Below are 18,438 nucleotides of genomic sequence, written 5' to 3'. Positions count from 1 at the left end.
TATCTCCTTACACACCTCGCATGACGAATCTGCTGTCTCTCTGCCACAGGCTGCACTCAGTCAGGAGCGAGGGGGGAACATGGACTTTGTCCTCACAAAGAGGGAAAGAGTGCAGGATGTTAAAAAACCAATGAGAGACAAAGAAGTCAGTGTGAGCAAACTCAAACCCTGGATCAAAAAACGATAAGACAAAGAAATCAGGGAGAAACTCACAGCAGAACACAAAGACTGAATTAAAAAAAATGACAACACTAAGTTTTGACTAAGAGGATCATAAACCCATGCAGAAATTTACTCTCTCACTCTGAAGCAGTCCAAGCTTAGTCAAAATGTATTTCTACTTTTCTCAAGTGGAGAATTACCGCACCAGCGAATGGCCCGTGACCAATTACGAATACTGACTCATAAAGCAGGGTGATGATATTATTTTCCCTCTCTTCAAAGTCAGTGTGTTGTGCTACTCACCCTCTGCACAGCAAAGATCTGTGCAGGGTGTAGTGGAGGTTTGGTTAGGCTCCATTATACTTTTTTTATTTTTAAATTAAGAAAAAGTGTTAACGGTATTTTATGCAAATAGTATGGCCGTGCAATTTGCACACTCTGTTGCCCATAAAAATCACAAATTCACTATTCAGCTTGTGAGCATGTGCTGCATTTTATCTATAAAATAAAATACACGTGGGTCACACAAATTAAAATATATGTTGCATGTACCACTGGTTTGGCTGTCTGTGTGTTTTGTTGGACCATGGCAAAGAAAAAAAAAACCTAGCCTATCCATTACCTGCAAAGCATGAAGTCCTGCCTCCTGTCTTTGTTATTATTCGTCTCCTTGCAAAAAAAAAAATGTAGTTCTAATGAAGTTGTGTACGACCATACAAACTTTTCTCAACTTCAGAAAGCGCTCCACTCTGACCGAGACACAGTTCTCACTGCGTAGTGCTGATTTTTGTCAGCTGCACTCCTCATTATTGCAATTAAAAAGGCGGTGGCACTTTGAAAAAAAAAGCATCATAGTGTGAAGACGCCCTAAGCCAGCAGGATCCAGCAGCTCCAGCCTCCTCTGCTCACTCGGCCACAGCAGGAAGGCCCAGCTGGAGAGGGCTGAGCTAAGGAGGAACGCCACATGGCTCCCTCTGTCCTGTCCTATCCAGGGACTACCCTGCTACTCAGGCTTCAGCTGTGTGTGTGTGTGTGTGTGTGTGTGTGTGTGTGTGCGCGTAAGTAGGTACAGGGACGTCAAGTGCCAAACCACGCCATGGGATCAGGTGCCCAAACTGTGGGATTGTGGGAATGCTTTGGTATCAAGAGGAAACACAAATACATACACACACACACATTTACTTTCTCCTTCACATACAATCTGGATCACACTGACAAACCCATCACATTCAATGTGAGGAGGGTTTGTGTCACAAGCTTGTTTTGATGGCAAATAGAACAGACAGGATGAAGCAGATGAGCATAGATTCATTTTCACAGAGCCAGCTGATTCTTTCTCACACACACACACACACACACACACACACACACACACACACACACACACACACACACACAAGGACACAATATGCAGAAAAATGCACCCTGAAGGGACAAAACAAACAAAAAGAAGAGAATGAAAAAAAAATTACCACCCCTAAGTGTATTCTGTCTCTTGTCCCGCTGCTGGTCCACTGATGGTTTTAAGCACCGGTCATACTGCCTCAACAGATGCACAGTATTCACACAACCATGCATTTAAATATCATACACATGTTTTGGCAAGACGCTCAGAACCAAATGCGTGCAGCTGAATATTTATATACCACAGGAGAGAGGCCTGGTTCAAAAAATGTATAGGCTCATATATTATACATTGAGAATGTGTGTCTATGCCGCCGCTCTCCCTCTCATTCTCTCGTGTCTCTCTCCTTCTTTCCCTCGTGTGGGAGGCAGCGCTGGGCACCCAGCCATGCCACATCAATATGCGCGCTGGTGAAATGCTTCCCCTGCTTCCCCCGTGCTGCAGTCGCCGAGGCCCGCAGCAGTGGAAGCGGTGGCCAATGTCACCGGATACGGACGGTCATGTTAGCTGGTAGTTAGTTAACAGGGGTTAGCGGGCTAGCATTCCCACCGCGGCTGTGTTAGGCCGGGGCCAGGCTGGCCTTGTCGTAGCGACCCGCCACGGCAGCAGCCCGTCGACACACACCACGCCAGCCAGTGCCACCCTGGAGGCACCTTGGATTCTACCCAGGCAAGGTTCCCTGGGAGCCTTGGTTGCCATGGTGCCAGCCGAATTTGGGTCCAATAAACGTGAGGGGAACAGGCGGTGGGTGGGGGGGACTTTGGGGTGGCGAGACAGAGGATAGGGAGGATAGGGATAGGAAAGGCGGGGTGGTACGTGCTATGGCAACCTCACTATCAATCGTGTTTCTGACAGGCACACAGCAAGAGTCAATTAAATGACCTGTTTAGATATAGATATATTATCTGAATCCCAGTCAAATAACATCATTGATAACCAATAAAAGATGGGTGGCAACACAGGGAAATTGAGAGGATATGCGTGCTGGTTACAGCGGATAACCTACACAAAGGGCTTTTACAAGACACTCTTGGCAAAGCCGACTAAATAGGAAAAAAATGAAGGTGACTGTATTGTATTTATTTTACTACTAGGAAGCTGGATTTGAAAGGTAAAAAGCTCAGCTGTCAGATCACTTGAGGTAAAACGAGAGATGCACGTCTCATATCTTTATCCCCAAGGCCACTGCTGTAAATATGAATGTGCTCTTAGCCAACTCGCCTAGTTAAAAAGGAAAGAATTGTTCACATTCACAGGAAAGTGTGGCACAGTTTATACACACGCTAAATTAAAGTTGCTGCAAAGAAGGCACTGTGCCTTGGCTTTTGTAGGCTGCTTTTTCAGTCAGACATTCACAAGTGGTTGGAAGTAAGTTAACCCTGATCTGTTTATCCATAAATTCATCTCCTCTTAATTAAAAAGTTTGCATGATGGAAATGCATAAAACAACATATTAGCACCTAGTTTACACCCCACTCCCTTGGCTGACTGGTGGCTGGAGTGTATGAGGAGCCTGAAGTGGAGAGCGCGCCTCTATGAAGGCCATGGCCGGTTCACCACGGTGTCCCTGAGACCCTAAGACTCTGTTAGCTCCAAACTCACTCTGCAACTTCGAAAAAAAAACCTGCTTCTTGGCTCATAGGATTGTAAATCATGCAAAATAGAGCATAGCACTCGGCTTGGAAAAAATAACCATGTATAATGAGCAGACAGAGACATATGCACATATACACGCACGCACACACGCACGCGCACACATGCACACACGCCTATGCGTACGCGCATAAGCCTTGCCAATAGCACACCACCCCCTACAACGCTTTGTACTAGAGATACAAACACACACTTATCATCGGCCTGTCCCACAATTTTAACCCCGAAAAAACACAATCCCCCCTTAAATCCATGCTATTGATAAAGACCAAACAAAAACACACTATCTCTTACCCCCACCTTATCCCACTCCCTGAGAATGTGTCCACCTCCCACCTGCTCTGCCCCCCCCCCAAAACCACACACACACCCTAACACCAACCCACTCCAAAACTCATCCTGTTATCTAAACAAGCACCGTCCTCTCGTCAGCGTCAGTGGGTTCCTTTCTCTGTCTCCTCAGAGAAAAGAGAGACTCTCCTGTTCACAGATGAATGGAGTCTTTTGATGAAGCGCCGAGCCTTGTTTACTGCCACTCCATTTATTTACCGGCCTGTTTTTCAAGTCGTCATTGAGGGACACTCTACCAAACACCAACCCCCCTCCTCCACCTCACCCTCACCCACCTACCCCCTCCATCTCATCCTCGACTTAACTACACCCCCCCATCCACCCAACACACACACACACACACACACTATCCCCCCTCTCAATCCCATGTCGTTCCCTATCCCGTTTCATCCTGCTTTCTTCTCTCCGTCTAGTGTCCTAGATCTGTGTCCAAACTGATTTGAAGCTTACTCGCTTACACAGATGCATGCCAAATTTGATTCTCTGCATTCTGTTGTGCTTCTCAGCTAGCTCGCTCGCTGCTACCCCCACCCCACTTTCTGTCTTCTCTAAACCGCTCGCCTTCTCACGGTGTAACAAACACCAAACGATGCCCTCATGAAGGTTGTCTTTCAAGGCGGTGGAGTGGCCTACCGGGAAAAACTCGGACGCCTTTGACTGGAAAATGGACAAGCAAAGGCTGGAAAAATGGACCATGTGTGATGGAAAATGTTTTGACCTCAGAAGTGAAGAGATCAAACTTAGTCAGTGATCAGATATTAAATTAAAAATAAAAAATAAAAAAAAACACTGTTAAATAAAGAAAAACCTCACAACATAAAGGCAAGAATTCTGATCAAAAAAAGAAAAACTAAATATATTGCCAGACTCACGGCCAATGTAATTTACCTTGTAAATGTAAAGTAAATCAGTGAAAAAAAAAATCTATATCTATATATATATTTATATATAGATATATAGATATAGATATATGCACACATACACACACTAAATTGTTAGTAGTAAAACATCTTTAAACAATGAATGAAAGAAAGACCAAAAAAATCTATTTAAAAAAAAAAGTGAATTGCAGTCAGGACTTGCAGCCCATGATGGCCTGCTATAATGGAAAAGAAGGATAATGGTTCTATTGAGCAGTGAAATGTTTGTGCTTACAAGTTATTATACATTTTTCTGTAGCTGCAAACAGGAGTCCAGGGTGCTAATGAGGCTAGGGGAGGGCATTCATTTGAACCCTAAAGAGGAATAAAAGAAAAGGGGAACAAGTGAAAGAAAGAAAAGAAAAGAGAAGAAAGCGAGGATCAGAGGGTGGAGGTTGGCAGGGATGGTGTGTGAAAATTTGGCATCTTCCACAGAGAGAGATAGCATCGTGCCAAAAACGGCCGCCGACACAACTACAACTCCTCTCACTTTTTGAACATTAGACGCCGTCGCCGCGTTGAACTCGCCCACATAATAATTCCTTCATTCTTCATCCCACATGTGCAAAACAAAAATGTAAAAAAAAAAAAAAAATCGTACATTATTATTATTTTTTTTTTTTTTTTTAATTTTTAAATTAAGTACGGACCTAACTTTTTTTTTCAGTCACACAAACTCAGTAAAGCTTTTATATGAAAATATGAAAAAAAAATAAAAATCAACCAATAAAAAAAAAAAACAAAAACAAAGAAACTATGCTTTGGATGTAAAACACAGTATTGTGACTCTCATTCTAGCATAGCTATAGTTGTGTGGGGCTGAATAGCGTTGTTAGCCAGACTTAGCAGCCGATGCCAGGGCCTCGCTGTGAGTGCAGCCCGGTGAATAAGCCATGTTCCCTGGCTCTCCCGCTTTTCTGGCTGGCCTGCCTGCTAGCGAGCACTGGCCACCGCTCTCCTTCTCCTCCTCCTCCTCCTCCTCCTCCTCCTCCTCCTTCTCTCTGTTTCTCTGAGGTCGGGAAACCCTCCTGAGTGGGTATATGGTTTTTGGGGACAGACACATTTCATGGTTGGCGCCGCTACAAAAGCCTGAAAAGAGACCAGGCACTGGGAAGACACAGTATTAATACAGACAATACCACCCCCTCGCTGCTTCTGACTCTCTCTTTTCTCAATTACCTCTTTCTTTTCTTTTCCCTTTCTCCTTTTCTCTACCCCTTCTTTCTCCCTTTTTTTTTTTCGCTCTCTCCAGTTATTTTTTCCAAATAAAAAAAAAAAAAAAACGTAAAAGAACCCACTCAGCTCAACTAAAGAATGCAGTTTTTATCATTGTGTACTTAGCTTAGCCTACACCCATTTTTATTTGACAATCGTTAATGTGTTTAAATGTGTAATTAAATTGCAACAGTAGGTATTAGGCTGGGTTCACTGCAGTGCGAAATGCCCTTTTATTCTCTTAGCCAACATGAAAAATTGCTTGGTATTTATATGAAAAAAAAAATCTACTCAACTTCGCATGGACTGCAACGTCAACACACACACTAAAAAGCATAAAAACGGATCTATTTTCATTTTGATAAAATATTTTTGAAAAATATAAATGAACTTCAGCACACTATATCTGGGCCTATATTTAGATGAAAAGGCATTTGGGAACCTTATATCTGGCACTCCAGAGAAATCTGATTTATGTAACGTTCCCTTTGGGGAAATATAAATTACTATACCAACAAGGCAGCTATAATTCAAAATGATCAATGTTAGATTAGAGTGGAATAACACACAGTGAAAAGGTATGCACCACTAGTAATGAAGAAAACATGTGGAGCACTTATTTTCAACACTGAAATAAGATCCTTCTCTTCCGTCGTGAAAAATCAGAGAATACGGAGCCAAAAAATGCCTGTGTCAATTTCTTAACAGCCTAGCAATGTCCTGTTTTTCGAAACGTATCCACTGCCTTTTTTTTTTTTTTAACTTCAATTAATGCTCTGTCTCAATTTCTTTAGAAATGAAGGCCTCTCCTGAGGAGAAACAGGAAGAATCTGTCAGAAGAGTTAATTAAAAAGAAAGGGGATCAGAGAAAAGACTGAAAAAAACAAACAGCACAAACTGCCTCGTTTGTCTGTTCCGCCACAACGATGGACTCCTGATTTCACTGGAATAATCTGTTTACCATATATCTCCAGCACTGAAACTCTTCACACAAAAGGACAGAGATGGGGGTAGACCAGAAATGTTCAGGGGGTTTTACTCTCTCCCAAGCCAGACTCGGCCAAAGAAACTGAGGCTTATGATCGTTATGTAAAAACCAAAGAAGCAGGGAGCTGTTTCTAGGACAAAGGCACCGTATCGCAGAGCATGCCAGTTTTCGCTGGTCAATTTAATGGGAGACCAAACACAACAACACAGTCTTTGACTCGCCTTTCTCATGTTTTTTATTTTCCCTGCGGAGTCTGCTTGTGTCATCATGGTCTCATGAGATAAATGCAGACCCTGCGGTTTTGGACCAATCCATGTCTGTGACACCCCAATGTTAGCCTCGTGTCTATGTGTGCATTTGTGTGTGTGTGTATGCGCGTGTGTGCATGCGTGTTTTGGAGCGACTGAGGACACAACAGGGCTTTGGCTAGCCCGATACCGATAGCTCTCCAAATACACAGACTTTTTTCCAAAGCCAAGAATAGTGTGAGAAGACTCCCTCTCACTCTGTCTCTAATGTGACGGGTGTCTCCCTCGATCTTAACCCTTTACATGTGATATGTAGCCACCTCTATGTGCCGCTGACACTGGACAGAAAGACAGAGCCTCACAAAATAAGACACGGGCCCTGCTAAACGCGAGCCATCGGCGAACATTTACTGATGCCAAAGCCGCTCTGCATGTGGAGAGCTTTTCTTAGCCGGCGTGGGCCCTGTTCCCACAACACACAATACAAAAGCCTCGGCCCCAACCGACGGGAGTTTTCATTTAATCAAAACCCAACGCTTACTTCACTGTTGAGGGTCAGCCTAAGCTACACACACACACACACACACACGCACACAAACAAAAACAGAAACACACATACACACAAGGACAGTCCACTCAACCCTTGTGATGTCATGGGAGCCAGAGAAGAGATCCAGGAAGTAATTAACAACAGATTATTTTCACAGGAAAAAATACTGAGGCGCAGAGCAGTGGGAACCTGGGGAATCCATCAGAGTATCCCATCAACTTTTAACACATCCAGAACTATTCATCATGTCAGCCATGACTGTCAAGAAGCTTTTCTCTCCCTCTCCCTCCCCCATTCCTATTTTTTCCGTCTTTCTCCCACATTTCTCTCCGTTTTCCCCTCATAAATCCAAAAGACTCGGGGAGTTTTCCTCGGTGATGAACACAAGTAGGGTTTTTATTTGTGAATCCTTCCTGTGGTCAGTGAGTTGGCTGGGGTTGGCTGCAGGGCTTGGGTTTCTCTGGGCTTTCTCACAGCACCGTCCAAGGCATGACTGCTGCTATAGCGAGGAGGAGACGGGATCTGGCACTGAGCGGTGCGGAGAGCGGAGCGGTCATGGCAGAAATGGCACGGCGAGCACATTTCACACCTCCCTTAGAGTGACTGCAAATTTCCTGTACTGCGCTTTTGATTGAAAACACATTTGAAACATCTTTTTATAATAACACACAGCATATGAAAGAAAAAGAAAAAAAAATAAATAAATAAAAAATAAATAAAATTGTGGGAATGAGGTCCAAAATATGACTAACGCTGAGTGCACTGAGCTAACTTTGGACCTGGCGAACGCTTTTTTAAAAAAATATATATATATTCTAGTTTTCCAAACATGAATATATCAGCAATGTGCTGAATTTAAGCGAAAACAGCACAAAGGCTATAAATCAAATAGCCTAGATGATGAGAAGCAAGCTAATGAATTTTCCTCAGACGGCACAGAAGTGCGTCTAGTTATACGGTAGTCCGTCCCAAAGAAGTGAAAGTTATAACAAAACAAGTTCTGTGAAGTCCGGCCTGGGCCAGTACATTACATTCATGATTATCATTCCAAAGTGACCCTGCCTGTGGACGGCACTCTGGCAGACCCTTCATACTTCCAAGCCAAGAGATCACTATCTCTATTATAATACCAGTCACTCACTCTAATAAAACACTAAAAATAATGTACTACTCACTGTAACACACCACAACCACCCCCTGCCTGCACCTCTCTCTCCTCCAGCTCTTCCTCTATTCTCTGCCAGCGTTTCAGTCACATTGTTCAAGGGGACGCTGATGTGTCTGCTTTGCTCCTCTCTACCAGAGGTGCCTGAAAAGCAGGCAAAGAAGGTGGCGTATTGTGGCAGCGCGGTTTGTTCTGTTACAGCTGCGGTGTGTTATGCTCTATAACAGAGAGGAGCTCAGAGGAGCCAGCTGACTGACTGACTGATTGGCTGACTGACTGGTTGGCTGGCTGCAGAACAGCCTCAGAAAGCCTGACGGCGAGCCCAGAGATTCCCCGTGGCAGCTTTTGCCACTCCGTCGTAAACAAAACACAAGACGTCTTCCTCCTCTTCCCACACCAACGGGGCTCGGGCTCTGCCAAACCGAACAATCTCTATCGCAGGCTCTTCTCCTTTCCACTGCTCTCTCTCTCTCTCCCTCTCTCTCTCTCTCTGTGTCTCCTACAATATAAACAAAGGAGATCAGCGGAGGCTTTACCTCTATGAGAGCAACAATGAGGGCGATGTTTAAGGAGACAAAACAAAAGTGTGCTCGGGATCAAAGAGGAGCGAGAAAGACAGAGATGCTAAAGACAGACAAAATGCAAACCAAACAAAAACAAACAATAAGCACGTCTTGTCATTCAGAGTGCCACGAAGGCAGAAACCACAGACGTACATCACTGCAGACAGAAACAAACACAGGCCTACATGCCCATTTGCACACATGTGCGTGTACAAACATACACACAAACAAACACACACACACACACACTCACACATTCACACGCATATACCCCTTATACACTCCTATCGCCAGCGTGAGTCAAAGTAAAAGAGAGCTAAGTGTGGAAGCGGGGGGGCCCTGGGGCAAGTCTGCAGACGGTGCTTTGCCCTCTCTCTCTCTCCCTCTGCAGACCCTTAGTGTCTCTCCCATCAGAAGTCAATGTGAGCCTGGGCTCTTTGGAGGCAGATAAAAGTACCGGGGCACAGTGGATTAGCCAGATAAGATAAGAGAGAGCACGCTGCTGCAGCGAGTTCACATTATGAATGGGCAGCGCTCTGGGCAGCCCCTCCGCGCAGCAGAGACAAACCATGTGTCTTACTGTACTGCTGGAGAGCACGGTGCCAATGAATGTGCGAAACACTATTTTGTTTTTATGTAGAATATAAAAATGACACATTAAGGAAATCTGAATGTGAATCTGACGCCAAAGTGACAAACTGAAAGCTGGACAGTGTCAGAGATGGTGCCATACATACGGCATTTAACTTACAGTGACACTTTGTGAGTGTCTGCATGTGTAGTATCGGGGCTGCATCAGCCAGGATCATCATTAAAATTTTTAGTGCTTTTTTTTTTTTTTTTTAAATCATGCATCCCTCCCTATGAGATCAAGTACAGTCAGTTTTTGATCCTATTGGCTACCCTACACATCTGTAGCCACCACTTGCTTTCATTTTCAAAATCTAGTCTTGAAAACACATGAATTTACAACATTGCATACTTAGCACTATGAAATAAACTCCTTTTATTTTTCCCTGCATTTGGCACAATACTTTTGAATAACTATTTTTGCCTCTTGGCAATTCTGAATAATGAAAAGAAGCCTGAACACTTGGGTGACTACATATATAGATATTTCCCTAAAGTGAAAAACTGCTTTGATTAAATGCAGGTTAAAATATCAAATACCGTTAAACCAGTGCTACTGGAAAAACCACTCACTAGCAACTGCACGGCAGTGCCCTCCTATACAAACAGAATTATTTAATTTGCAAATACAATTGCTCTAGCCATATTCCCATGGCAAATATTATGTAAATATCATGTAATAATGCAGACTATAATTAATAAGAAAAAAATTCTGAGGTATAACAATGCCATATTAGCACATGATAAATTAGAAATTGAGCAATAAAGAAGGCTCTGTAGAAACGTTAGTAAATGCCAAAACACTCCCCGCTGACCCACAATCCACCACAAATTATTATAAAAACACTACATTTGTCCAGCACTGAAACAATTATATTGCAAGGACAAAGTCAGTCACCAAAAATGAAACACCATAAATAAGCAGCAATAAGTGCACAGAAATAAATGACCAGTAAGAGCGAGGCAGATTCCCCCAGTCAGTCCTCGGTGGACGGCAGCGCTGCCCACTACCTAGAGCTTATCACGGCCACAGACAGGCCAACAGAGTGAGGCTGGAGCTGCTGCCAGGGTTTGGCTGAGGCCGTGTGAGGTGTTTGGCCTGGACCGAGATTGTGTGTGTGTGTGTGTGTGTGTGTGTGTGTGGGTCATAGAGGGAGAGAGAGAGAGCTGTGATAGCATTTGGCTAGACTCATGTTAGCAGCTACCATAAGAGTTTTTGCCTAAGAAGAGTTTGAGCGTGTGTATTTAGGCAGCGGTTGCTATATGCTGCATGTGTATGTGTATGTGTGTGTGTGTGTGCGCGCGCATGCACACATTTGTGTTTCTGAGTCACTATTTGAAATTTCCAGAAAATTGCAGCTGAGATAATATTAGGTCATGAGTGTGTGTTTGTATGTATACGTAGCCAGCAAATGGCGAGGTGGTGTGTATTTGGAGGATTTGGCCGTGAAATGTTTCCGTGTGAGTGTGTGTGTGTGTGTGTGAGTGAGAGAGAGAGAGTGTGTGGTCGCTGTGACAGTGTTTTTGGCCATGTGTGAAAAAACTACAACAGAGCCAGTGTTTTGGCTATGTGTGCAGGGTATTGCGCACTGGAGGCTACAGCGATGTTTGGCCGTGTGTGAGTGTGTGTATCCATGATGGTGGCTGAGATACAACAATGTTTGGCTGTATCAAACTGTATCTATGATAGTCGTTGGCCCAGTGTGCGCGCTGCGTGGGTGTGTGTATGCAATGGTGACTAAAGCCGTGTTTGGCTCTATGTGTGAAAGTGTGTGAGTGAGGTTTTTTTTTTTTTTCCACTTAATATGTGTAACTTTATTTAGCTGTATTTGTTTGTGTGTGTGTGTGTGTATGCGTGCGTGTGTGTGTGTGTGTGTGTGTGTGTGTGTGTGAGAAGGTGGCTGCAATAGTACTGGCTGTTGGTGAGCGTCGTCGCAGTGTGTCAGTGTGTGTTTGGCAGCCAGGTTCGGTGTGGTGCTGGCGTTCGGGCAGACGGAGAAGGCAGCAGCAGCCTGCGGCCTCAGAGCAAGAGACTCAAGGCTCTGCTCACACACACATATTCACACACACACACACACACACACACACACACACACACAGACGCATCCTGGGCAGTATCCAAATGACGATCCCCGGCTACAATGGCCTCACCCCAGCACATACACATCGACAGACTCTGAGTACAATCTTATAAACAGAGTTTCGCACTGATACACACAAAAACACACACAATTTGACAGTTGGAGCATCATCCCATAAACACACACTCTCACACGCAGGCACGCAAATTCCTCTCCTATAAAAAGAAAATGCTCATATGCAGAGCTGCAAAATGTCTCGCTCACCGACATGAACACGTACTTGCCAGGGCATGCTGGCTTAAAGCCCTTTACACACTCTCAGCTATTCCTTTTATTACTGTTGTTATTATGTCGTCATGTAAACAAACACCAAGAAATGGTGGAGATGAGGAAACCGGAAGAAGAAGTGTTTGCTATTTACTGAGAAATACAGCACTTGAATTTTAAATGTTTTTGGAAATCTAAAATTCTTTTGTTAATGTTTTCATTTTGTTTTTTTGTTTTTTTTTCGTGGCTGGATGTGAAATGGTGCGCAGAATTTTCTGTCAAATAAAAAACTTCTGTACAAAATTACACAACTGTGTCAGTCCGTTTGTCTGTGTGTGATATGTGTCAGTCATTTGTGTGCAGGTGTGTACACATGTGAGTTTCAGCTAGTGTGTGTGTGTGTGTGTGTGTGTGTGTGTGTGTGTGCATGCACAATCTTTGTATGGACATCTAAATGTGTGTGCACATCTACACGAACATGCATGTGCTGGCGTTGCTCCCTACGAGCTTCCAGCGCGCATTCAGTCACATACCTGGCGTGTGGACGAAGTAGGCCAGGTAGAGGTCCAGCTCCTTCACGGACACTCCGATGTGGTGCGGCTGGACACACAGGCCGTGGTTGGAGCACTGGGGCGACTTGACCAGCCGCTCCCCGTCCGTGCTCTCCAGGGGGCTGCCCTTGAACAGGATGACCATCACCAGGTCCAGCCGCCACACCTTGTCGGCCTGGCGCAGGCAGTCGATGCGGCGGATCTTGCCCTTCTGGTCGGGGTTGGACAGCACGCAGCAGGGGGGCTTCTTCCCCGTGATGGTGAGCACAAAGTCCTCACGGAACTCAGGCCGGATGTCCTTGCGGAGCTTGGCCAGCAGGCGCGAGGCCCACTTCTGCTTGATCTCTGGCTTCTCCCCCAGCAGCTCGTCCTTTACCGCGCGTTCTTCCTCCTTGGACATGCGCTTCTCGTGTTTCTTGAAGTACTTGCGCTTGCGGGCCTGCAGGTTGAACCAGGTGTAGGCGAAGGCGCGGACGTGGGGCAGCAGGGCCTCGATGAAGGGGTGGAATTCATCCTGGACGAGGGAGGAGGACGGGGGGAGGGCAGAGGAGGACAGGGAGGAGGGGGGGAAGCAGGAGGAGGCGGTAGAGAGAGAGGGGGAGAACGGGGGAGAGAAGGATGGGGAGAGAGGGAGCGGGGGTGAGGAGGGGAAGAGAGAAGAGAGGCAGTTAGCACCGGCGCGCAGCATGGAGGAGCGGCGCCTGCTCTGTGGGAGCGGAGGGAGAGAATGAGCGAGAGGCGCCGGAGAGAGAGAGAGAGACAGAAAGAGAGAGAGAGGGAGAGAGAGAGAGAGAGAGAGGGAGAGAGAGAGAGAGACGCTTCACACTCTCAACCTAACACAGAGACATCACACTGAAGCACACACTTCAAAAAAGACTAAACATCACAATACTTAGAGGCTGAGAGGTAAAGCATGAGCGAAAAAAATATTACTGTAGTACTTTTCTTCAGAAAATTATTGTAAATATTTCTGTAATTTATGTAATTTTTCTGTAAATAAATATAATCAAATGTGTATTTAGAAATAAGTCTTTCATGACATGCATTTAGGCACTATAAATCTAAAACACTAAAATCACTAAGATTTCTAGAAAACAGGAGATAAATATAAAATCCAAATTTCTATTATATATTTAGAAAATATGCTGCAGGTTCATACAGGTACAATAATACATTGCAACCCATTTGCAAGAGCTCATATGCCAAATTCTAATTATTAAAATTTAAGCCAACAATCATGTGATAAAAAAATACAATATAAAATGTGTTTGTCCACAAATTAAGCCGTTGCATCCACACTCAAAATTACCGAATAACAACGATGATCACAAAACACAACTGGAGAAAACAAGGAAAAGCATAACATGATAGTTACCATTTTGCTCTCTCATCATAAATTCACCCCGCTGATTGCAAAGAAACCTAAAAATGCACCACCAGTTCAGTAACTGGATTGTTGAGTCAAAAGGCGCTGCAAGTAATGCTGCGTATAATAATAGAAAACAAAAGAGCGAGGGGAAAATTGCAGGAAAAAAAAAATTAAAAATAAGCAAAGAGGAAGGCTGAGAAACTGTCCAATAAAAGCAGCAGGGGGTAAAAAAGCTGAGAAAGAGGAGACAGGCCAAGGGGGTGCAGTGTAATACCAGCACAGGAACACAGGAGGTACTGTAGCAGGAGCTGCTGGAGAGGTACTGTTCAAGAGCACAACAGAAGGAGAGTGCAGGAAAGTTCAACAATCTCTCTCTTAAAAAAAAAAAAAAAAAAAAAAGATGAGAGTTGTATGCACAGGAATAAAATAAAACAAATATTTCAGCAAAAAGGATAAAATTGTCAAAAACTTAAACAAGCCTCTTTGTTCGATTTCAAAAATGTGAAGGAAAAAATATCTTGACGAGAAAACAAACACACACACAAAAAAAAAAGCTTGGCAAAGCGGCTCGTGCTATTGGTTCAATTCTGTAGGCTCTGCACAAGACTCACGGAGAGGGAGTGAGAGAGTCGGACATGGGGGGGTGCGGACGGAGGAGAAGAAGAAAAAAAAAAAACAAAACAAAACAAGAGGACCGAATCAATGTTGGAAGAGTGTGCACGACCGCTGGCAAACCCGAGTGCAGCTTCTTTTTTCCCCCTCTTTCTCTCCAACTCTGTCTCTCTCTTTCTCTCTTCCTCTCCACTTTCCTTCTCTAACCATTGACTGAGTCTGTGCCAACACGCAGAGGGCCCACCTATTTGGCACCGAGTCTCAAACAGCCCAGCCAATACGCACACTCCCAGCACTGAAAGGGAGGGAAGAGAGGGATGGCAGAGGGAGAGAGAGGGGGGAGGGGGGTTGGTTGGTGGCTGGTAGTGGAGAGAGAGAGAGAAAGAGAGAGAGAGAGCGAGAGAGAGAGCAAGAGCGAGAGCGAGGGGAGGGAGGGACGGGGATTGTGTGTGGTGCAGGCAGAAGGCACGTCATTAGCCAAATAGACAAGTTCCAATCTAGTGCAAAGGCAAAGTCCAGAGGATATTAATTTTACATGCATCCAATCCAGACAGCACCCGCCTTCTAAAGCCCCCCCACCCCTCACCCCCCCCTCCAATAAGCCCGCTCCACCCCCACCCCTCCTCCCGCCTTCGTCACAAGCATGGTCACTACCATCCCAACAAACCAGCTCACTCTCCAACTGCACCCCTCCAACCCGCACCCCTCCCTCTCTCTCTCTCTCTGCTCACGTTACACCACCTTGGCACGGGATGGCATGAGAAAACACAAGCCCAAAATCCCACTAGACCCTCAGACCAGCAGCTGCTCCTGGATTTACCACACAAACAAAGAGAGGAGGGGGGAGACAGAGCCCGTTACCCCCCAACAAAAAATACCATCCAAAAACATGCTCTCCTGTTTCAAAATGCACTCTCACATCCAAACTGGCCCTTTCTCTCTCTGCCTCCCTCTCTCGCTCTCTTTTTTTTTAGCAACCCCAACAGCACAGACACAGAAACACATTAAAAGTTTCTGTTACCAAATTAGAGAACAATCCCGTTTGTGCGTGAGAGACTGGATCCAGTGGACAATGACAACTGAAAATGCTGTGGAGGAGAGCTTCATGTAAGTAGCCTATACATGGTAAGCTGTTTATGAAGCCAAGCGGATATTAAATCTCCCAAAAATAGGCTATACCCCTTCCCTGTGATTCAAAACGCTTAGCGTAATGCTGTCAGAATCAGTCAGATATGCTGCTCTTTGTACTGGTGAAATGCTCCTGGAGCATGTAAATTCCCTATATATTCATCAAGTGTCACATTGTAAAGTACACAATAAAGCACAATTGGGGTTGGCCAGCAGAGGAAAGTGCAGCAGTTGAGGGCTGTATAGCTGCCCTGGAAGACACTTTGTCTCTTCCTCATTGGCTGAACCTTGTCACCTCACTACAACGCGCCATGCCCTCTGCTCCATGGCAGAAATATGAGACACAAAGAAAATTAACTTCTCATCGAGGATTGATTAGATAAAATTAGAAAGGATTTTCAAAAAAAAAAATTATACATCTCTGTGCTGACTTGATGTAAGTATGGACCAATCACGTCATCAGAACTACGTTCAAATGTCAATCTTCCAGGTTACGAAAATAAAAACACATTTGGTCATTTGTGCTGTTCTAAATTACATGAATCGGTCAATCAGCTTCAAAGGACCTATACAGACATTGTCAAACTGGAATGGAGGCAGCGGGCAGCCACAAAAAGCTAACTTGTCATTCTGGCGAAGTCAAGGGCCCGGCCATTTGATTGTGGGTTGAAGACCCCCGCTGTGCGGTGGGACGGGCTGTCTGTGTGAACGCCCTACAAAGGCCAGAGTCCTCTGGTTGGCTCCCAGGACCATCAGATTTAGCATGGCCTGCTCCCCCTGTCCCCGTCTGACAGAGGAGCCACAGCCTGGATGACTGGCTGCTCCGCTGGCTGGCTTACAGGCTGATTGCTCGGTTGGCTGGACGGCTGAACGACTGGCTGGCTGGTTGGGTGAATGACTGGTTGGCTAACTGGATGGATAGGTAGCTGGCTAGCTGGCTGCCTGGCTCCTCGCTGCCACTGCTATGGGGAGGGGGAGAGGGAGGGGGGGCTGGGGTTTGTGTAGACCCCATCTGGACCAGGCCGAGCCGGGCCGGCTGCCGATTGCTCATGCTAACATACGCCCGCCTCACACAGCCTCACTGGAACATGTGAAAAATGTGGGAATGAGAGAAGATGGCGGTGGCAAAGAAAAAATATGGGCAAAGGAACACGAGGAAATGCATTTAGAGCAAAGGAGATGTGTGTGTTTGTTTTTGTTACTGAGGAATAATGACTGAGGTGTGTTTGTGACTTATTTGGAAAGACTAAAGAGACCAAGACTTTTTGCTGAGCGGGCGGTGATATGTGTCCAACAGCTAGGAAGATTCCAAATCCATCGTCTGTCTCTACAAAATCACCATGCAATCACAAACCGGAAAAATAATAATCAACACGACTATTATCAGGGAAATTAAAACCATCGTTTTGTCCATTTAAACTAGCGACACTTTTTTTTTTTTGCAGTCCCAGCTCTGCAATTTCCTTTTTTTTCTCCAACACAGCTCTCATTAACTCTTTATCTAATGAAAAGAATGTAAAACTGACAAGCTTATTTTGAGTCTACAAATGATTTTAGCAAATACTATTTGTATATACAAATGTAATCCTTAAACAAAGCCTCATTTTTAAAAATCACTTACTTAAATCCGCTGCCAGGTCTATTATGATCATAAACTGGACCAAATGCAAAATTATACAGAGCAGCATAAAATAGGCTGCACATGAAACACCGAGGTCTGCGCACAATTTGCAGCTGAAGCAAAGTCTTTTTATGATTTTGGCTAAGAAATGAGTCTATGTGGCACCCTACCATTTAATGCATCCAATTTATATAAATTTGCAAACCCACATTTCTTCTAGCTTGTTATGAAAGGTTTGTTCTATTTGCCCAAAGTTATTCTGGGCAGGAAGGGAGGTGGCAGTGTTGCAGGCCTCGGCCCCTGCACTGTTTAGGTATTTGTTCTGCAATAGTTTGACTGAGACCTCATCTTATCTCTGCATGCCATGCTCTCTCTTTCTAAAAACGGTGACCTTTGTTCACCGGGCTGGGCAAGACAATCTCCCCTCCTGGCCTGCGAGAGCCAGGCCCAGGTATAACTGAGACAGAAATGAAAACCACCACAGTTTTTTTTTTTTTTATTATTAAGAAGAGGGCCAAACGTGGAGTAGCAACTGCCAAAAAAGAGAGACAAAGGAAAAGAATGGGAGCCCACGTTAAACCCTGCCTATTGTCGAATTCACCCAAAATCTTTAGGAGGCTATTTGTGTGAGCTATAGGTTGTCAAATGGACTTACCGCTACCTCGGGCTGCATGATCACTGCAGAGGTGAACAGTTCACTTGAGGAAAAATTTGGACAACCCCACAATTAAGCAGGCACACCATGATTATTATAACAAGTCCAGATAATATGGCTTAGCATAATAGGGAGCAAATCCAGGTTATTATAAAAAAAAAAAAAAAAAAAAAAAAAAAAAAAATGCCCCTATTTGTAGACTCAAGCAGTGAGACTGGAAATGAGCAAAATAAACGGTTTGCAGCCTATATAAAAAAAAAATATATATATAGCCTATATATAGACACACACACACACACTTCAA

The 18,438-nt window shown here is 44.6% G+C and overlaps 1 protein-coding gene across 12 annotated transcripts in view; it reads right to left on the bottom strand.

The window, feature by feature from the left end:
- nfixa (nuclear factor I/Xa) overlaps positions 1–18,438 on the bottom strand; it is a 118,085-nt gene that overhangs the window by 66,163 nt on the left and 33,484 nt on the right. For 10 of the 12 annotated variants that reach the window (XM_030051232.1, XM_030051295.1, XM_030051285.1 and 7 more), the window contains one exon: positions 12,732–13,263. In XM_030051232.1, the coding sequence (XP_029907092.1) occupies positions 12,732–13,263 (532 nt within the window). Of the gene's footprint in view, positions 1–12,731; positions 13,453–14,124; positions 15,000–18,438 lie in introns of those variants that run through there. The other 2 variants (XM_030051268.1, XM_030051223.1) reach the window with 2 other exon arrangements.

This window comes from Myripristis murdjan, chromosome 1 (assembly GCF_902150065.1).
Source record: "Myripristis murdjan chromosome 1, fMyrMur1.1, whole genome shotgun sequence".
Taxonomy (NCBI): Eukaryota; Metazoa; Chordata; class Actinopteri; order Holocentriformes; family Holocentridae; genus Myripristis; species Myripristis murdjan.
Note: the sequence above shows the minus strand (reverse complement) of the source record. Positions and strands in the feature narration are given on the sequence as shown.